Genomic DNA, 20235 nt, shown 5'->3' on the forward strand with positions numbered 1-20235 from the left:
ACAATTACTAACAGTGGGTACCTTTCGAGGTATGTGTTCAGAAGTTGTTTTTTTGCCGCAGAGGACAAGGAACACTAGGCACCCTCTCACGGAACGGAAGAACTATGGACAAGTCACGTGATGATAAGAGATAAGAGATAAGGATAAGGATATGTTGGATATGAGCTATCCAACATATCCAAACAAGGACACTGTCCAGCACAAAGGACATGTTCAGAATCAGGACTTGTATATAGGATGGACTTGAGCCGGACTCTAGGACAGACTTCCCATAGCTTCTTCAGCAATTAACTTCGTATCAGGATTAACATCCGCTTTCAGCTACTACCTTGACAAGACTACGACTGATCACCGAAGCCTTACCCACCCTTACGATTGACAGACATAGTTTCCTTGAAACTATTCCACGACTACGATTACTGTTACCAGTTCCGCAGCCTCAACTTCTGCAAACTACCCCTACGACTAGCTGGCCGTAACATTAGAGTAGTAGTAGGCGTGACGGATGAGTGCGAACTGAGTATAGAGAAGAGTAAAAGAAACCTATAGAGGAAAATAGGAAGAAGAAGAAGAAGAGAAAGAAGGAGGCGACTAGAATAATATGGTCGATAATAGGCTGTTAATAGGTAGCTAAAACGCGTTAAACTAAACGGGTATAGTGTTATAAAAAGTAGTACGAGCCTCCCTATCTCCGCCGAGCGTAGCTACCGGCCTACGTAGATAACGGTCCTACCCAACCCCGACGAGCCAAGGTCCAGTACGGCCGGGTTAATATACAGCCACGCCCCCGTACGGAGGCTATCTATAATACCCAGCGGCCGTAATACCATCTTTAATAGGTACCGCTTATTTCCGTAAAAAGGTACCCGCCAAGCCGGTCAAGCACGGTAACGGCCTTAGAGGAGGCTAGGTCGAGCCCGTACTCGCCCTCCCGCACATAACGCCGCTCCATTTCGTCAAGCGCCAGCTCGAAAAGGCGGTAGTAAGTAGATACGATATAGGGAAAGACCTTAAGGGGCATAAACCGGAATATATATATATATATATAACTCGTACTCTAAGAGGAAGAAGCGGATAAACTGGAAGATAGGGCGGATAACGGCCTTAAACGTACGCTCGGCGCTAATTATATACCCTATATTAAGCAATATGACCTTTTTTATCTAGTATATAACCTTTTTATTGTTAATAGCGATGTTTATTTAGCCATGCTCTCGTGCGAACGGCTTGGACTGCTCCGGGTTCTCTTATGTAGCGTACTTACGGATGATACGTAGTAGCAGCTCTTGCTTATCTCTTATATACATCGTGGCCGAGGTGTAGGCCGAAGGTGATACGCCTCATAAGGCGCAGGAGGCGAGCCCAGGAGATGAGGGTAAACCGGTCGGCATAGGCCGGACTATTGACGAGTAATATATTGTCGTTAATAAGCATCTTGGCCTCCTCCGTTGTGGTAAACTCGTTGATGTGATCCCGGATAAAGTTAAGGACGCGTTACTATATGTCACGAAACAGGAATGGTATCAGCACTTGTCAAGCATCTTGCCACGTGCTTTCTCACGTGGATATCACACTCTCTTAGTATATAGACTGCTCTCATGTGCTCATTCTAGATGGGTTACTTCAAGCCACTTTAACCCACTTCATATGCCCATTGCTGCGTGCCATAACTCGTGACAAAAATAAAGGGAGAGGTAGGTTGTACGAAATCAAAGAAAAGTGGCTCACTCGCTTGTGAACTACGTTATGCAAAAAAGATGTCCTGCTAAATTAAACTCTTTTGCTTCTCATAGCGCACGGACACATCCTTGACAGTGTGTATATCATCATGCTCACACTTAGTACTGGAATGGGTACCAGCTTGACTACTCCGGAAATGGATTACGCTGGGAACCGATGAACACCGTGGCCACAAACCTGGGTTGTTGTCGTAAGGCTTGAAATGGATTACACATTTTCCAATAGGAAGACCAGCAAAAGTCGGCAGAATCAGCAAAAGACTTCATAATTATCGTGTCGTTCCTCGCTCGTTCCACACATGACCTGCTCAGAATCATCTGCGGTAAGTTGCTATGTAGGTGAAACAACTGCCGCTGATGACAGTATAGCCAAGCTGGCCGGTTGTAATCCACGGACATTACGACGAATTCGCTCGAAACTGCCTCTGCTTGGGTCTGTGAAGATCAACGTCATATACTCCCGGTCGCCTCAAACCCATCACTCCTCCCATGTTGAGCGCGCTGCGCAGCCAACTCGTCCTCAACCCGTGCCTTACCCTTGGTGATTTGGCTGCTTTCTTTCGGGAACATGACATTACTGACATGTCCGCTTCAGCATGAGTCTTACGGAACTTGAAGGAAAGCAAGTGACCCCAGAAAGCCATACAATATTCTATCAAACAGTGTAACTTAGACCTGCGAAACGAATACATGCACCAGATATCACAGCCTAGATCCGAGCAGTTAGTGTTCGTAGACGAATCTGGCATAGATAGGAGCATCAGTCGGCATTGCGCCCGGCAGGTCTTTTCCTGCTCAGGGCGTCAAATACATCATCATGATTATCAGCATTGTTGCTGATATGACAAGTGGTTTTCTAAACGTCCAGGAACAAATCAATTAATTAATCAATCCATCAAGTCATCGTAGTACTAGGCTGTACTATAACTCTGGCCGCTGACAGTTTCAATCCAACTTTTCCTTCCAAGCGAAATACTGAAAAGGCATATAAATCACAATAAGTGCTGCGAGCAAAGCCCCTAGACCAAAGCCAGAAGAGTCATCGGCCCTGCATGCAAGATACATGGCCACAATTGCCCAGATAGTCACCATGATTACAAGAAGAAGAGAGAAAAACAGGTGCCAATTGAAGCGCTCATTAATCCGTATGCCCCACCCAATTACTCTTCCCCGGGTTCCTGGTTGGCGGTGTAACGGACCTTGAAGCTTCTTGGGAAATGTTGTGATCCAGTAGTTGTCGCTATGTCGGAGGCCGGGGAGCGTTAGATGCCACAATGGGATGGAATCAACCGCAACATCAGTCGGTACTGGATTGTACGAATAGCTTTTCGCTTCTAATACTTCGTAGACAGGGGGGTATTCCCCACATTTGAAATGTTGTGGTTTGGTAGATTCTCCCATCGGAACGAGTCGAAACTTTTTTGGGTGCTATTAGTGGCAGTGTTCTACAGGGGAAGAAAGCCGTGTTGATGTACCTGAACGTAATCGCCAGTGTGCATGATGAAAAGACTAGCCTCAGACAGCTTCTGAAAGAATTGGAATATCCAATCCAACCAGCTGGGAGTATTTCGCCTGAGATAGACCACCGCTTTGTCTAGTATTCCACACACTGACGGCGGGAAAAGCAGGGATATTCTCCAGGTTGATCCCTCACGTATTGTCTGATATCTTTCCAAGATATGCTGGAATAGGTATTGATCGTTCCCGAAAGAACTGCAGTCGATATGGTCCAAAACCGGAAGGCTTTTTTGATTGACACACAGCAGCAAGTACTGGGGAGTAAGTTGTCCTCCTGGATGCAACGCCATTTCCTCGGACCGTGACGTGTCGGACGCCGGCGTTGACGATCCTGGTCTTGACGAAAAAGTGCCCAGTCCACAACTCTGCCGTGACGAGCTAGACTGACTTCTCTCTGACCGAACATGCGCGGGAGGGAGGGGGGAAAGACTGCTTCGAGGATCTTGATCCGCTGTTGACTCCTGAGCGGTAGTTGAGTCGTAGGGGGTAATGAGCCTGGCAAGTCCATCTTTCACAAAGCGCTGCCGTAATCGCTGGACTCCGCCTGACTCGAGCTCTTTGATGTCTAAAAACATGTGATCACCGCATTCCTGCAATACCTAGTAAGCCCCAGCTCCTTATTCCGAGAAGCGAGATGACAACGGAAATTATCCACCTACACAGATGTAACGAAGTCTCTGATATCCCGTTTTTGGTGGATAACACGTATCGTAAAGCCAGGAAGATAGTTTGCTTTTCCAATAAGCAACGCTATAATACCACCCACGCGACTTGGTGGTATTGGCCCCCCGCTGTGTCTCCGTCTCGGTTTGGCTCCGCATTTGTGTTTGCGTCTCCTCCACGACCATGCGGGGGAGGTGAAGGAAGTCTCGAAACTCAGCTTTGAATTCCATTAGCGATGTTCCGGAGGCGAAATAGCTTCTCGCATTCTTGAGATCAACGAGGTCAAGGCCATCTTGGTCGTCTTCTTGTTCGTGTCCATCCACGGAGCTTTCTTGTTCACTCCGCTCATCAATATTCAAAGGCGTTTCCACTTCTGCAACAATTGCATCTGAGCGTACTTCGACGCTGTTAAGATAGCGTTCCAGAGTCAAGTTCCGCTCGTCAAGTTGAGGCAATGTTATGTGAACTCTTTCCCTCCCTGTGCTCTCGAGAATCTTTCTCGAGATCAGTGATCTGTTGGATCTTGGCCTGAGGAAATTAACCGCTACGCTTTGTTTTTGGTTTGGAGCTTGTGATCGCAGCGACAGGTAGTATATTTTGAGCAAACGTCCATGGTTCCGAGAAAAGCGTTCATCATCCAAACGTTTAGATGCTTCTTCATATAAGGGGCGGAGGGTTGCGTCATTAGTCAACATTTCAGCCAAGTAGCTAGCTGCAGCATTTCTGACTTCCCAGCGAGTAAAATCTGATCCATCTTGCGACTGAATATCTTCAGGTCCCGATGCAAGGGATCTGATTTCGTCATCGACATCATCGCGGTAATTTTCGATCTGCGTGTGATTATAGAAAGTCTTGGCTCTCTGTCTTGTTGCGTTATCCTCGTCAACGGCATTGATGTCTCCCTCAAGTGACGATGGCTTCGTAGAGACGAGACCTCCGCTGAATATTTCGCTAGCCATATTGGAAATACCGTCACTTTCGGTGAAAATTGTGTGGGCATCTAACGGTGTAAGTTGAAACTGATTTTCGCGTGGAAGATCTGACCAAAAGGACTCTGGTTCAAGTTCTCTTGTGGAAGCCTGCGTCTCTCTTCGTTGATTGGAGTTAAGGCGGCCTAATATGTTCTCGTACGCATCTTCCACCTTGGTTGGGAGAGTGTTGATCGTCTTGATGAACGCACTTTTTGGCCACACCTGGCTGTGAGAAATCTCATCCATTACAAGGTGAAGCCAGGGATATGTTCGATGCGGAACTGAGAAGAGCTTTTCTTGCAACATATCTTGCACTTCCTGACTCATTCCGAGTTTATGCCCGGCTGTGGCTACCTCGTGTCGAATGACGAGGTTGATTTCCTCGCTGATGTCAGCATTACTCTCTTCTCCAGCCAGACGAATCGTTTGAGGCTCAGGAATGTTACGAAACTCAGCTTCAATATCCTGATGTGGTCGACTAGTCACAAGGAACTTGAGTTGAGACTTTCTCGTCGACATTTTTGGGTGGTTATGGAAGTTCGTTAGAAACTGAATGAGTTTTCGTCGGTCATCAAGGCAGCACTCGTCCAAAGCGTCCAGAACACAAGTAACACTGACTGCTTGATCGTCCTTGCCAGCCGCTATAAAGATACGCCACAGCTCATCCACTTCAGTCTGCAGTTTCTCTCCGTTCTTTTCAAAGGCCGCCATAGCTTGGCGGATAAGGAGTGGTTGACAGTAGAAAAGCTGATGAAGAAGAGCACATAAGGCTGTCGCGAGTCTATTTTGGTCCTCGTTGTCCTTAAAGAAGAAGTAGCACACTGTATGCTCGTTGGATTGTTGTATCTCCTCGTCAATAAGGGATTTGGCCAATACAGACTTTCCACAGCCTGGGCCAGCCGAAATCCAAAGGAGGTCATCCTGACGGCTGTGCTGCCATTTCTTGTATCGTGCATGCTCTAACACCCATTTGCATGTGCCCGGGACTCGATCAGGGTTGATGTTCTTGAACCTCTCATATGCGCTCGTTCTAAACATTCGATGGCAATCAACCTGTTTTTGGCTCTTGTATCTGACCTCCTGCTTCTGCGTCTGTGCCGAGATGGCCGCATTTGTGTTAGAAACAAGCTTATAGAGGTGAGGATCTACTTAAGGAATTAGTAACCAAATATTTCTTGAAAACATATTGACTAGGGAGACAACTTCGAACGATGGATTTTGCGTATCGAAGGGCGAAGTAATAAAACTATTCAGGCTTGGAATTATCGACTTACCGAACACTAGTTGCGGTATAGGCGTCTCCTGCAGGACCCTATCTGGCGGTATGACTGAGAGAAGCTCCTTTGCAAACGCGGCCGATGTTGCAGCTGCGTATTCTTGCCACCGTTTGTTATTGTGAGAGTCCGCGTAGTCGCAAACACCACGGATGACTAGGCATGGGAAATCTTGTAGTCCTGCAGCCTCTATCTCGAAGCAGAGCACCCCAAGCTCTTTACTTAACTCGTCGCGTGTCTTTCCATGCTTGATTACCTGATTGCCTGAGGCAATGTTGCCGTAATGAATAACCGGGTCTGTGTTATCTCTGTCGTCCCGCTGAATCGTCTGCGTATGATCACACTGATCACAAGTAGAATCTGGACTCACGTGGTCATATTCTGCTTGGAAGAGATAATCGTAGAGAGCACCTTGATGACCGAATTTATTTTTCATCTTTTTAGGGCTTTTGCTGACAAGTTCAGATAGAAAGTGGGGGATTCTGCTGTCTTCGATTAGGTGGTCGGCCTGGAGACGACTCAGGGCGGCTAATAGGACCTGGGGTGGTGCGTTGAGCGATCCTGTGCATTGGAACTCTCCCACCTGCACTGTCTTCCCCCGATCGTACTGGATAACACCTCCACTTGTTTCAGCGGGTTGGCTAACCACGATGTCGCCCAGCCGGATGTCATGTTTTCGCGACGGTACACCACCGCCGATTCCAACCATCAAGCCGAACCGGATTGACTTGAAGGTCCGCAGCAAGTCCTTCGTGCCCTTGGCAGCTGGTGTTATTCGATGGATGCCTGCAGGCAGGCAGGCGATGACGACGTTGTGGCCTTGGACCTGACCCAAGACGTAGCTGTTATGGTCGGCTGGATCCTGCCAGGGCAAGTTCGGATGAAGCTGATCGAGCATCCCTTTTGCGGCAGCCATTTCCAGCGGGAGGGCACACACCCAGCCCACAGTATAGTCCTCTGCAACAGGAGCATCTCCCCCCGGCCGATCAACACCAGTCTTTTTCTTTTTTCCGGGTTGGAAGTCATCGGCATCAGAGTCTGACAACGCCATTAGAAAGGACTGGTAAGGACTGGCATCCCAGACTCCGAGGGGGCTTACCAGGTGCTGAGGTACGGCCATGCTCGAGCGAGCCGCTCTTGCTGTTTGCGACGCTCTTATCGTTGTCATCACCTGACTCTTTGGTATTCGGATCGTACATCTTTCGTCGGTTGACTGCTGGCGATCGTATCTTCGGGTTAAGTTTTGGTGGATCGATTACATAGCAGGCATGAACTCCGCTGGGCTCGAACAGATTACAAACGCATTGATTTAGCAGCAGGGGAAGTCCTGCTTCTTGAACGTGAAGTGCTAGGTCAGCCTCACATTGACTGCATATTACCGGTAAACGGCTGTAGTCCAGGGTCTGACCCCTCACTATTTCCGCTCCGACCTATCATTTGCTGAAGGCCAGTTTCTCAACATGCGTGGATGCCTGAGATGAATTTGCCAAGGCCAAATGCACAGGCCGCTGCGCTTGCCAGTCAATTCTGCCCTGTGTAGCCTAAGGACTCATGAAGGCACAAGAATCCGCCTGGGCGTCAACGTCGAGGCGTATCGCGGGGGCAGGTAGTACACTATCAACACCGGTAGTCCTCGCAAAGTACATCCTGAGTATGATGGTCCCGTCTCTTTATACAGAAGCATGTCCCTCAATAGACCCACTTGTTCTTCTACAGACAATCACGCCGGATCTAGGATGTGCTCTCAAACAGCTAGTTCACTTGTAGAGACGATTGGGTGGCAGGAGTCGAAAGGGACGGCCTCGGAAATAACAAATAGAAGGTTATTCACGCAGGGTGTACTGGGGTAAGCAGGTTTCGTAGCGCTTGCCCGGAAGTGGACTGTGCTGTTCCCTGTATAGAGCAATCATTCGTTGATGGAGATGAAGCTACTTTACTCGACTTCTGGGTACAAGCGGGAACTGGCTTTTCCGCTCTCGTAGGTGTAATTCGGTAGCCATTTCTGACTTCGTACTGTACATTAAAATATTCCACAGTACCGCTGGCTCGTGCGCTAACATCACAAATAGTACGAAGAGGACACTAAATTCGCACATAGCTATACACCTCCTGTACACTTCGCAAAGACATGAAAACATCGCTTCTGCACTCGCGGATGGAATAGTTCTCTGGTTGAAGCTGTCAGCATTCTCGTTTTGCTGCAGACTTGGCAGCTTCTGGCTGTTCTTGGTGACATGGCTAGCAAATCTCGGCGAACCGTGAATGCATTACATACGCGCTTCGAGCTGACCACGCTTCCTCTCCGAAGCAAGCAGTGGCTTTCGAGTTGTTTTGGTCATAGAGCCAATCATACCAAGAGCTGTTGGCTGATTTTGGTCCCGCATTTTCAACCACTTGGCAGGGTGTTTTCTCCTTCCTTTCTTGGCGCCTCGCTTTCTGCAAGGTTCAGCAGTGGCTGGGGCGGGTTGGTTTCTAGAAGTATAATACCGGGAAGCTACATATCTCTTATGCTGCTTTGCTGCTTGTTGGCATGAGATTTTTATGCAAAGGGCAGACTTGTGCTTTCTAGACTATTTGCAATGAGACGCTGTGCAGAGACGCCACATTTTGCCACATCGCTTCTCGGCAACTGGGCAGAAACATCCATAAGCACCCGAAATCAATCGAACATCAAATCAAACCGGTGCACCCGAAAGCCGATTTCGGCCGCAAACGTGGGACGAATCCAGGTAAAGCGAACTTACTACTCCCAGCAAAGGCCTTGGACATCATCAAACATCGCACCTTCAAAGTTTGCGTGTTGTCGCTTGTGCCCCTGTCGGGAAGATTGCCGAGAAGATCCAGAACCGACTGCAATGACGATTTCTTTACCCTTAATGACCAGGTTCTGTGGTCAGGTGTGGCTGTGCAGTGCGTTGCGGATTGACCCGCGTTTGGCCCTCTTCAGTTTGGTATGATCCGGCCACCGCGTCTCACCACACGTATTCAAAGGAGTAGCCCGTTGCCTTCATCAGTTCAAGCACCTTTGCAACGTTCAAAATGTCTCTCTCCTCGACAGCAGAGTTCAGATCTCGCAGTTGCCAAAGTAAATCTTAAGGGTCTGTTGTGTATCTTGAATGGTTTCTCGATTGATGCCATATGTGAGTCGCCTACTCTCCAACGACCGCTCGGTACACAAGGCCAACGGAAGGCATTACTAGCTGTCCAAATCATAGGAGGAAGAGTAGAATTCAGTTGAAGATCATCAAGTAGCTGCGGTGTATGAACCGCAAGGGAATGAAGAGGTAACGAGATATTAAATTGGCTCACTTCAGGGCCATCTCAAAGCCGATAACGGCTTCCATTCCATAAAGTCGTATTTGAGGGCAATATGGTCCCATCTCAATACAAGAGGTATTCTTGGGCAATAAGGGGTAGATCACATTTCGGTTGTAGATCACTTAACTCACAACACCATGGCCCCCGTGGTGTCGAACGAGGTTGTCTTCATATACGACAAAAAAGCCAAAGAGAAGGTCCGGAAATGTGGGGCAAGCGCGAAACGAAAGGCCGTGTAGCTGGGCAAGGGCGCCCAGGTGTTCTTAGCCGTCATCCATTTTCATCCGACTTACGGTTAATTGGATGGAGCTGTCTATGTACCGGACGGCCAAAGCATTCCCGACGTGAATGGTTTTGTAGGTCTTTGCAGTAGGAAATTCTTCTGCCGTTTGAATGGCCGACCTGAACTGACGTGCATCTGAACCAGCTGGCGGAACTCGTCAACGGGATGCACGGTGGTGGACGCCGCCGCCGCGTCATACGCCGTCAACGGAAGAGAACAACGTCGGAGCCTGGCTAAAATACGGTGGAGACGGGCGACAACGTTGAAATGGGGGAGGTCGGAAGCAGTGTACAGGGAGAGCCCGATGTCGTTGGAGTCGAAGACGCAAAGGCGAAGGAAGCTCTAAGTGGGGATGTGGATGCCCCACACGAAATCGAGGCCGATGACGACGGCGCCGCTGTCTTTGGCAGCACAGTGTCGGACGTCCCGCAAGATCACGCTGATGTTGACGAAGACCCCAACAACCCAGCAGGATACCAACTACCCGCGGATACAGCACTGTTCAAACACGATGTCGAAGGCTTGATGGGGGGCTTTATCATGAGTGACACTGACACTGCGAGTGCGATGAACGCGGCTGGAGAAGACTCCTTCCTCGGGTGAAGCGGAGACGGAGGACACGTCGGGAGCTGAAAGGGGAGCCTCAAACCATCAGACGAAAGCTCTACAGACGCGAACAACCGCTGCCGCACGTGCCTGCCGAGCTGACAGAAGTTCTTTCAAAATTCACCGGTTCTTTTGTCGGGTTTCCCAGCGGATCCGGCTTGCAAGATATGGAGGGGAACTGGACACGGGACATGTACTTCAGACAAGGTAAGGTGTCAAAGCTGTTCGGGGTGGTCCAGGCTACGGCGCACTGCAGAGGAACCGAGGTGACGGGTCGCTGTACGGCGCTGGACGGCCACCGTTAGTTTGTTGTAATACATCTGCTCAGTGATCGCGTTTATGAACCGGAAACTGAGCCAACGGTTGAGACGAAGCACCTTTGTGATCTTACTTGAGCAAGGCTCAAGCAAACAATGTCGAATACTTTCCATTGTTAGCACTTGCTCCTTCAATCAAGGTATTCATGATATATAGCTCATACTCGATGCAAGAAGCACATGCGTTGAAAAGAGGACTGGGATCTGGGGAGACGTTGTCAGGAGAGCTGCCCAAAAAAAAGCCGCAGCTCGTAGACCGATACAAGGATCACGCTGTCGGATTGGAAGTCCAATTCGGCTGCGAGTCAGGGCAGGAGCAGGGGCCAGCTCCTCGGCCCTCAATTACACCTCGACTGCCCACCCAACCTCCGGTTGGAATCTCCCTTTTACACGTTACGCAGAAGTTAATACAGTACAATTGACCTCTTCGTCACCCCCAGGACCCTACGGTTCGAACCAACATCCCTGTGATAGGGATACCAACAGCTTTATCTAGGCGTTACTTCCGCGCTGCGGCTGTCCCTCGGACCAGAAGATGTGCTTTTCCCAGAAACGTTTCCGGCAACGAGAAGAGCCTTTTCGACGATCAAGGGTAGGTATCCCTGTTCATTGCCCCTGCTCATGCGATCCACATTTTGCTCAGCCAGGGATCAGTTCTAGTGACCGTCCATATTCTACCCAGATACGTACTAAAGTATACTAGTAGCTATCCCCTCACCCCCTGTAGGCTATTGCCCATACGCTAAACATAGATCCGCCGCTTATCCGCGTTTATTAACAGGAGGCTAAGCGCGAAACTCGTTAACAGATAAGCTTATTAGCCAGAGGCAAATCGCATATTTTGCATAACGTATCATCGCTTATTATAACTAGCAGATTCCGTCTACAAGAAATCTAGATAAACCCTATGCACAGTACATATGTCTACCAAGTGACTCGTAAAGAGTTTTGCTATCCGGGCAGTAATCCAGTTTAATGTGGCCTTGTAAGCCAATCAGCGCTCAGTAAACTTAGCGCACCTTCGTCGGTCCACCCCCCGCACTTGCCGCGCTGGCCCAAGCTCGCAATTTCCACCTGTCAAGTACGTACTTACTACTTCTACCCAAGACGCAGCGCTACCGCTCCGCCGCGCACCAGTCAGCCCAGACCACCTCGCAAGGTCGGCAATTCAGCGCCACGGTTAGTTGGAGGAGACGTCCACGCGGCGAAGAGATGCAGCAGACGAGGCGCTAGGTAGCCGCCGGCATCTACGGCGCCGGGGAATATCTGACCCGCTCAATTGACCAATTGGAGGGTAGTCAAGCCAATTTTGACCAAAATCGAGATTCGACGAGATCTCTCGATTACCGCAATAAAAGCCAACATAATGTCGAATTATACAACTTTACATAAGCAGCAGAAGTCGAAGTAGTCAAATTGCCCGTCAAACTGCGGGGTGTTTGCGCTAGTTACGGCTATTGCGGGACGCGCGGGCCAAAAGAAAACTCCAATGAACCAGACGCTACGATGGGTGGGAAAGGTGGGTCTGCCCGGATAGCAAAACTGTCGTCTGAAAGCATTGTATTTCGCCGCTCTCATGCTCCCATGGGTGGAAGGACTATTCCATAAGTCTACTGCCTTCTCCCTGATCTGTAGCTGTCTTCCACACCTCATCCTAATACTTCAACCCTCTTCCATTCCACGTAACGCTCCTTGCTTGAAACTCCTCCTCCTAGGAGGCGGTTAAACTCCTCCTGGGCGCTAGTCTGTCCGGGCCGCAGCTTCAATCTGAACGGCCACTTCTCGATCACAGTGTGGTTTTCCTTTATCATGGCTCCAACCAGCTAAGCACTCTGAGAGAACATAAGCTTCGCAGCATACCTTGGAGTATAGTTAGCATACACCGCAAAGTAAATAACTTTACTAGGTTACTTACTGGTCAAAGACGTGGTTATAGGTTAGTATATAATCCCGGGCGGCCATGATTTTGAAGATTGTAGTATCGTAATAAGTGAGCGGTCTTCTGCTAAGCGATAGGTACTCGTAGATGCGCTTCGTCACTGTGCCATCCGCCTTTATCTCTGCGAGCTTTTCCGTTTCGGTGATGTTTTCGTCCACAGTATTCATAAATAAGGTAATCAGGGTCGCGTGGGGGTTGATGAGAGGGCTCTGAAGGAGAGGAACCATCAGATCGAGCGTACGATGGATTCCGAGATACCCGGCGTCCGGGATGTTAGAGACCTATGAGCTGTTAGATGAGCAAGTTCGCCGCAGTGTAGGTGTTAACGCCTATTTACCTCAATCCGGTTAAAGGAGCTGTTTTCGAGCAACTTGGGAAGAGTAGACGCGTCCATGTGGAACAGTCTAAATGAGATCTGCGAACTTGAGAGACGACGAAGAAACGCTAGAAGTACCGTACGAAGGCTGATGAGGAGCTTGCCGTAGATGTCAGCGGTCGCAGGTCCGGTCTGAGTCTCTTGGACTTCCTTGGCAGACCATCCATTGAGGGGGTCTGCATTGTCGTACATGGGCCAGCTCGCGTCCTGGTAAATAGTTCTAATACTAATTAGCCACACGTTCCATTCCACTGGTGGAGAAAATCTATTACTCACGGGTTGGGGTGCCGAAAGGCATCACGCGCATTTCCAAACGGAAGCAGAAGTCCGTCCTCGCGGAAGCGTGTTAGGGCGATTCGATGGGAAAGGGACTGGACCAGAAGGTGACGCTCACGATAGTCCTTTCTACCCTCGGCGAGGGTGACGGCTTTGCGAATCTCATGTGCCCGATTAGCCGTCAGGCCCTTGGGGGTGCCCGTGAAGGACAAGAGGTCGTCCCACACAGACTTTTTTAGCACGAGTCTCAGCGACCGCTGGCCGAACGTCCAGTTCTTTGCTTGGAGGTTGTCGGAACCCTTTCCCTTCAGCTTGTGGCAGACCTCCTCGAGGACTGGACGGATCCGATGCTGCATGATGTCGAGGTCGGATTTGCGGAGGAGGGCGGAATACCAGACGTGAATGATGCAGTCGGCCGCGATGTCGACATCGTCCACCACGAGACTGATAAGAAGCATTATTACGTTCCGAGCGACAATATCCAGATTGCGGTCGTTTATAGTCACCTCGACGGGCTGAGTGTAGCTATCGGGGAGCTGAGCGATGGTCTTGATGACGTTTCGAAGATCTCCGGAGGCTATGTGTGATAAGTTAGATTTAACCCGGAGCTCGTTGATCGTGGTACTCACCGGCAAACAAGAGGCGCACCTGCTCGTCGTAGGAGACGCCTTCGTTTGCGTTAAGTTGGAGGACGTCGAAAGCTGGAACGTTGCCCCAAAGGTACTTCCCGGCTCCATAGGTCACCTGAGGGTGACCATTCCCGATGAAGGCCGGAGCTCGGTTCTCCAAGACCCAGTCAGGCTGCCAGCCCTCCCTTCCAAGGTGAGATTTGCAGTCGGACTTGTGCATAGTCCAGTGAGACTTCTGACACTCGGGGCCACAGTACTGGAGGAAGGCTGGGTTAGCAGATAGAGACAAAATCTTCATGGGGAATGCGGTGTTTACTGTGACGAGAAGGTAGTTCTTGCAAGCGAACCTGCTAGTGTTGTTGCATTTTGCGTTGTTTGGCGCCTGGTTGGCGCAAATGGGTTGGAAAGTCGCCATTTTACCGTCGTTGCCACTAAGGATTAGGCATTATTTGCAAGAAGAGGAAGTTGAAAACTTTTGTTAAGTTATTTATACTGCGTACTTACCCGATTCTATGGGTTTCTAGGCGGCTGGTGAAATTTGGGAAGGCAGGTGTACTTGCCTATCAAAGGCTCCTGCCTCCACTATATAAATGCTCTGTTTGCTATACAAACGGTGGAGTGTTGTTGGTATATACATCTTGTTAAGGCCCGTGGATCACGTGCCCCGCGGTCAACCCCAGCCTCTACACCTGCTGCTCCTCCGGCGCAGACTTGGCTACGTACATACGATCAATACCACCATTGTACCTACGAACCCTGCGCCTCAACATATCAGCAGGGGTAATCGCACGGTTGAACGAAGATAATAGTCTGGTACTATGCTGCACATATAATGTGGAAGAAGGAGGAGTTGGGTGTAGCCCATGATTTATCCAGAAGTTGTAAGTAGGTGGAAGGGCCGTTTGTACGGCCCAGACCGCTGTCCATATTCATCTCCCTGCCAACTGCTCAGATTCCAACCGTTTCAATTAGGGTGGGGTGGGGGGACGAGGAGGACCCCGGCAGCCCCCGGAGTCTGAAGCCGTTGATGGATACTGTTGGATCTCTAAGCAGTCGGCAGAAAAGATGGATATGGAAGGCGGTAAGGGCCGTACAAACGACCCTCCCACTTACACCTTCCGCTGGAGGGATCGCTGGGCTTCGCCCAATTCCTCCTTCTCACACATACTGAATCTACGCATCAATAGTACGATTATTGACTTCGTACTCAGCTGTACGGCCGAGCCTGCTGGACGCGGCTCGCGGGGCGCTATGACACGAATGGCATTGAGGTATCGCAGACCTTGAAGGTTACTTGTTTGACTGGCTGGGGCTCTTGTGCCGTTGGCAACGGCAAGCCGTGTTGGTGGCGGAGGACGGGAGGCAGCACAGCAGGAGGGCAAGAATGAGGATGGCGGCGTAGGTCACCACAGCGAGGTAGCTGGCGGGCATCGTGAGCCCACGTCTTTTCATTGATAGCTCGCAAGTAGGGCGACGTGGCGACCGGCGATGTGACTGTGATCCCAAAGGGCCCGAACCTCACGACGCATCTCGGAGACATAAGGTCAAACATTAACCGCCTCTGGGCGCTGTACATCGGGCCAATGCGCCACTCTGTCAACTAATTTCTCTGCCGGGACCCACTTAAACTGATTCAACGCGCACTTCTTGTTGTGGGTTCAATTGCAGCCGTTTTATCAATGGCATTGTGTCAGAAGTTGGAGAATGTACCACTGAGCCATATGTACAAAAGAGGGGACCCCTCATTTGCATGAGGCTATTCTGAGTACTTACGTAGTTCTGTCACATTGCCAGACAGTGTTTGTCCAGCTGGGTCTACTTCTTACTATGCGCGCTCGGCCTAAGAACACATCCCCAAACAGCCTTGAAGTCATCCCACCATCCTGAAAGAGGTCAAGCCATTACAGTTCTTCCTCCATCCCTGGTCAGTCGAGACCGAATCTTGACTCGCAGAGCTCGATGAGCCAGTCGCTGAAGCACAGTCTGTCCATCGTCCACCTTTTCCTGCCGGCCAAGCACCACACTCGGTGCAAAGACAAGAGCTTGTCCCGTATGCAGCGAAAGAATCATAGAGAATACCTTCATCATCGGGTCGTCGTCTCCAATAGTGACCGGATGCACGGCCTGGACCTCATCCTCTTCGTCAGCCGCTATAACTGACATCGATGAGATACCCGCCAGGTGGGCTTTCAGTGTGCGCAGCCAGTCAGGAGAGGTGAAGCGATGCACTATCGTCATAGAACAAAGGTCGAGGAGTTTTGTCGAAACCGTAGGTTCTTGAGTCGAGATGAGGACGCGGACGCCTAGATGACGCTGAAGACGGATAGTCTCAAGGAGGGAGTTAGTCAAGGTCTGGCTTTCCTCAGACTCCTTCATGTACTTGTGAGCTTCATCGAGAGCAACGACGCGGCCGATGGATGACTTCTGCTCAAGGAAGAGGGAAAGACAGATGTTGAAGAGCGAGCAGGCCAACTCCGCTGTCACGCAAGGGCAGGAGAGGTCGACGACAATAAGCTGGCCAGGCTGTAAATCAGACGGTTAGCTTAATCTTGATGGTTGTCGTGGGGAAGGGGGTCTTACCTTGGGTTGCCAGTCAATTTTCCCAGTTACGCCAGCAGTCTTTCCCTTGACCACAAAACCCTTGACCACGCCCTGACCCTTGACTACGCCCTTCTTCTTGGCAAAGAAGCTTTCAAGGGTATCGAGACGCTGGTTCAGAGGGTTCAGCTGGCCTGGAGTCAGTTCCTCCAAGGCTAAATACTTTCTGAACTTGTCATAGCTGAAGCCGAGTCCGGTACTCTGCTGCTCCAAGCGCATGTCTCGCAGGATACGGTTGACCACCTGCATATACAGAGGCTTAGAGTCGCTTTCCCCCACCGCCATGAGGTCGTTCATGCGACGAGTGTTTAGATCGTCATCACTTAGCTTCAGGGGCTTAATCTCAACATTCGGAATGCTGCTGTAGATACTCTGTGAGCTGTTAGAATCATGTAAGGTTGATCATAAGATATAGAACGGCGGAATACCTGAATGGTCCGGACGTTTGTCGGGGAACAGAGAACTCTGACTGACACGTTCTCGTGGGATGAGATGAACGCAGCCTCACATGGCAATCCGCCAGAGTCGGAGACGAAGCTGTCGTAATGGAAGACGATGCCCGTCAGGGGATAGGGCAACTTGCCAAGCTGACTGGGAATGAGGCAGTTCTCAAGGAGGCACGCGAGCGTATTGCTCTTCCCGGAGCCCTGGCTACCGCAGATGAAGACGCTCGAGGGGCATGTGACGTTGTGGAAGAGACGAGCTTCTGCCACGCAGGATGAATCTTCTGAGATGGCAGCGCCAAAGAGGCCGAATTGAGAGGGAGGCGATCTGTCGATGAGGGGGACAGTCAGAAGAGGACTGGAAAGGACCTCGTCCTGGTGCTGCTCTTGGGGCCTTAAGGCTAGGTGATTCATTTGAACAGCGAGATCGTCCAGGGGGTTAGCCTGCGCAAGGGAACCACCACAGCCAGAGGATGTGGGGGACAGAGTGCCTTGTTCTGAAGACATCTTGCTGGATTTGTACGTAAACAACTGTAAAGAGCTGAAGATGATGAAGGAATAGCTGAAGCTCTAGCATGAGAGTTTATATATATATATAGGCTGCCAGTATACCTCCGTTACTGGATCATAAGAACACATAAGTAAATTCCAGAAGAATGTCCTTAGTTGTAGATAAAAGGTGTAATAAAGCGTGAATCTGATATATATCCATTGAACAGAACAATGTAACTAGAATCTTCAACATAAAGGGAAGATATACTAATCCTCTAGTCTGCCTCTAGTGCGGTACACAGTTATGCATTAGCAAAGAAAAGAGATTTGAGTATTTCCTTTGCGATTTTTGAGACACATTTGATCAGTCACAGGGATACTTAAAGAACAGAAAGAGGATAAAGAGTACATCATCTTACTAAGCGCAAGGTGTTGGTGGTGATGTCTTTGATTCAAATAGCTGCCCTCTTTGACTTCGTTGGCCCTAAGATCAGAAGAATAGGATAAAACCTAGAAGAACCAGTTATGTGAAAGAGGTTATAGAACCTTTGAGTTGACGCGGAGCCACACGCCTGGTGGGGCATGGCAGACCTTCTATGACTGACTTTGGCTAGATTGGAGCTGCTCACTTGGCTCAGGCCTAGATATGCTGAAGCTAGAAAACTCTGTAAGTTTTCTCCTTAGCTGTTTGACTCTCCTCTTAAAGCCAGTGACTACGCTATCTCCTGAATGGGCTGCCGCTTAATGGCAATAAAGTTATGTACAAGTTAGTCACAGGGACAGGAATGGCATATAACTACAGCTGTTGAAAGAGTGTCTTGGACATAATGGGCAATTGGTAATGAGCAGCACACGCCACGCGGCCGATAGCTGTCCGCTGGATGGGGGTAAACGCCCCCCTTCTCAACGCAACGCTGTTGAGCTCATTTCCCATGTCCCTCCCCTACTCTCTGCGTGCCTTCATTGGCGAGCTCATGTTGACCATAAATATCCTTTCTCTCAGCTTTGCTAGCTGTGCTGCGAAGTTGCCTTCTCGCTCACACGACTACAGCGCTCGCAAAACACACCAAGACCGTTCTTACCAGTGGACTCCTGACACCTCACAGATCAAACGAGACTACCAGCGCAGCAATTAAAGGAGTCGACTGCGACAAAGACGCCTGTACGGCGAGAGTTTTAGGCATCTTCCCAGACATTAGCCTTCAATACCTGGAGATAGCCGCCGAGGTCAACCATAACCTCAGCTGAACCGTCGACACCATTTTGACTTCCTCCGGTGAAGGCGGATCGTACCCCAAGGCATTGTGCTAGAAAAGTCTCAAGCGGAAGCGTGAAGAATCGACCGAGGATGATGAGGAGGCAAACATCCTCCGCCCCTATGCTAACGCAAATGGAAAGTGGGGAACGTCAAAGCAATACGTCAATGAGTCATAAGTCTGATTCATTCCTTCCTGTCGGATTGGAAGTCCAATTCGGCTGCGAGTCAGGGCAGGAGCAGGGGCCAGCTCCTCGGCCCTCAATTACACCTCGACTGCCCACCCAACCTCCGGTTGGAATCTCCCTTTTACACGTTACGCAGAAGTTAATACAGTACAATTGACCTCTTCGTCAACCCACGGTTCGAACCAGTTACCCTGTGATAGGGATACCAACAGTGAACGTCGTGAGACTATTCGTTTTGCCCTTGCTAAGTGGCAAGCCTCACAATTGTCAATGTGTGGACTCTCAACACCGGCATCTTTGCATGCTTTGTTGAGATGCTGTAGAGCCTCCTTGTTTGGGTGTCCTAGTCTCTGATGCCAAAGATGACCCGTTGCATTGCTCTGAGCTCTTGGTTCCTTGCTTGACATGAAGAAGGAATTCCCAGACTGCTCTTGTGGGCGTTCAAGGTGATACTGTGAATTGGTTGATCATACTCTGTATATAGAGTTACCATCACCGTCCTCAAAGCATCGTTTTCTTGCTGAAAACCAAAGATCTTGTTCTTCTAGCTTGATGGTACTGATTAAAGTAGTGGATGCTTGTGGAATTAGGTATGCGTTGGGAATAGCAAGCTCTGATTCCACGTCTGTAGGGCTGAATGCTCTGACGATAAGAGAGCCCTTGGCAACTGCTTGAATCGGTCCGTTGGGTGTATCAAACGCCTTCTTGACTGGTTGAAGATGTCGGAATCGTGATCTGTCCCATGATAGAGGGTCAGAAGCGCCAGTATCGACGAGTACTGCGTTTCTAACTTCTTCTCCATCCGCAACGTGCTGACAGCTGCCGTTTGGTTCTTCCGGTGTAGAGACAGTGTCTGACCAGTCCGTATCGGAGTCTGAAGGTGTGATCGCTCGTATGTGGTGAGCTTTTCCGGTTGATGTGGTTGGCTGGGTCGAATATGGTGCTGAAAGGTTGTTGGTCTCGTTGTGCGTCTTAATCTTTTCTACTAGCCAGGGATTCTTGTTGAGATAGGCTGTAGCCTGGGCCTCCTTTGTAGGGTCAAGCTTGCGTCCTTCTGGCAGGAGTTGATGATTCAGATACCAGCACTCAACGTACCAGTGCTTCTTGCCATCAATATGACAAGTTGGAATTGTCTGCCCTGACATGCCCCTTGCTTGATTAGGTGGCGACATGCTGTCGGAGGTAGTAGCAGCCTTGGGAAAAGTCCGAGAAGATTGCTCCTCATTCTTCTGCTGCCAAGTCGCGTAGACTCCTCCTTTTGTAGTGTGGTCTTCACCATAGCCAGCTTCGAGCCAGGCTCTGAACTGATGAAGAATGGTAATGCCAGAGAGTCTATTTTCTGTGGCAACG

General features: G+C 49.8%; 4 protein-coding genes across 4 annotated transcripts; 1 reads left to right on the forward strand and 3 right to left on the reverse strand.

Annotated features, from left to right (window-relative positions):
* Positions 1-2603: 2603 nt before the first annotated feature.
* BDP81DRAFT_437792 (uncharacterized protein) lies at positions 2604-7438 on the reverse strand. Its single transcript, XM_060591266.1, has 6 exons — positions 7265-7438; positions 6169-7203; positions 6143-6145; positions 3917-6036; positions 3215-3847; positions 2604-3155 (listed from the first exon to the last, which is right to left on the reverse strand). The coding sequence occupies exons 1-6, from the start codon at positions 7362-7364 to the stop codon at positions 2685-2687; spliced, it is 4362 nt and encodes a 1453-aa protein (XP_060440550.1). The 5' UTR covers positions 7365-7438; the 3' UTR covers positions 2604-2684.
* A 2513-nt stretch (positions 7439-9951) lies between these two features.
* BDP81DRAFT_475039 (uncharacterized protein) lies at positions 9952-11029 on the forward strand. Its single transcript, XM_060594719.1, has 3 exons — positions 9952-10365; positions 10437-10579; positions 10847-11029. Exons 1-3 carry the CDS (start codon positions 10034-10036, stop codon positions 10876-10878), a joined length of 507 nt encoding a protein of 168 aa, XP_060440551.1. The 5' UTR covers positions 9952-10033; the 3' UTR covers positions 10879-11029.
* A 976-nt stretch (positions 11030-12005) lies between these two features.
* Positions 12006-14409, reverse strand: BDP81DRAFT_437802 (uncharacterized protein). The gene is made up of 6 exons (XM_060591267.1): positions 14226-14409; positions 13910-14165; positions 13281-13857; positions 12966-13224; positions 12616-12909; positions 12006-12512 (listed from the first exon to the last, which is right to left on the reverse strand). The coding sequence occupies exons 1-6, from the start codon at positions 14322-14324 to the stop codon at positions 12339-12341; spliced, it is 1659 nt and encodes a 552-aa protein (XP_060440552.1). The 5' UTR covers positions 14325-14409; the 3' UTR covers positions 12006-12338.
* Positions 14410-15730: 1321 nt separating this feature from the next.
* On the reverse strand, positions 15731-17466 carry BDP81DRAFT_501386 (uncharacterized protein). The gene is made up of 3 exons (XM_060595534.1): positions 16936-17466; positions 16574-16879; positions 15731-16432 (listed from the first exon to the last, which is right to left on the reverse strand). Exons 1-3 carry the CDS (start codon positions 17455-17457, stop codon positions 15803-15805), a joined length of 1458 nt encoding a protein of 485 aa, XP_060440553.1. The 5' UTR covers positions 17458-17466; the 3' UTR covers positions 15731-15802.
* Between the last annotated feature and the right edge of the window lie 2769 nt (positions 17467-20235).

This window comes from Colletotrichum phormii, assembly GCF_030913505.1.
Source record: "Colletotrichum phormii strain CBS 102054 chromosome Unknown BDP81scaffold_24, whole genome shotgun sequence".
Taxonomy (NCBI): Eukaryota; Fungi; Ascomycota; class Sordariomycetes; order Glomerellales; family Glomerellaceae; genus Colletotrichum; species Colletotrichum phormii.

What these genes read in the sequence shown, in the direction of transcription:
- BDP81DRAFT_437792 (XM_060591266.1), bottom strand. Translation starts at nt 7,364, where the DNA reads ATGTACGATCCGAATACCAAAGAGTCAGGTGATGACAACGATAAGAGC. An exon ending in TGGCCGTACCTCAGCACCTG is followed by an intron (nt 7,204 to 7,264) that starts GTAAGCCCCCTC and finishes TGGCGTTGTCAG; the next exon opens with ACTCTGATGCCGATGACTTC. An exon ending in ACACTGGCGATTACGTTCAG is followed by an intron (nt 3,156 to 3,214) that starts GTACATCAACAC and finishes CACCCAAAAAAG; the next exon opens with TTTCGACTCGTTCCGATGGG.
- BDP81DRAFT_437802 (XM_060591267.1), bottom strand. Translation starts at nt 14,324, where the DNA reads ATGGCGACTTTCCAACCCATTTGCGCCAACCAGGCGCCAAACAACGCA. An exon ending in GGTGCGCCTCTTGTTTGCCG is followed by an intron (nt 13,858 to 13,909) that starts GTGAGTACCACG and finishes TATCACACATAG; the next exon opens with CCTCCGGAGATCTTCGAAAC. An exon ending in GCTCCTTTAACCGGATTGAG is followed by an intron (nt 12,910 to 12,965) that starts GTAAATAGGCGT and finishes AACAGCTCATAG; the next exon opens with GTCTCTAACATCCCGGACGC.
- BDP81DRAFT_501386 (XM_060595534.1), bottom strand. Translation starts at nt 17,457, where the DNA reads ATGTCTTCAGAACAAGGCACTCTGTCCCCCACATCCTCTGGCTGTGGT. An exon ending in CAAACGTCCGGACCATTCAG is followed by an intron (nt 16,880 to 16,935) that starts GTATTCCGCCGT and finishes AACAGCTCACAG; the next exon opens with AGTATCTACAGCAGCATTCC. An exon ending in TTGCCAAGAAGAAGGGCGTA is followed by an intron (nt 16,433 to 16,573) that starts GTCAAGGGTCAG and finishes TCTGATTTACAG; the next exon opens with CCTGGCCAGCTTATTGTCGT.
- BDP81DRAFT_475039 (XM_060594719.1), top strand. Translation starts at nt 10,034, where the DNA reads ATGGGGGAGGTCGGAAGCAGTGTACAGGGAGAGCCCGATGTCGTTGGA. An exon ending in GGAGAAGACTCCTTCCTCGG is followed by an intron (nt 10,366 to 10,436) that starts GTGAAGCGGAGA and finishes AAAGCTCTACAG; the next exon opens with ACGCGAACAACCGCTGCCGC. An exon ending in GGACATGTACTTCAGACAAG is followed by an intron (nt 10,580 to 10,846) that starts GTAAGGTGTCAA and finishes CATGATATATAG; the next exon opens with CTCATACTCGATGCAAGAAG.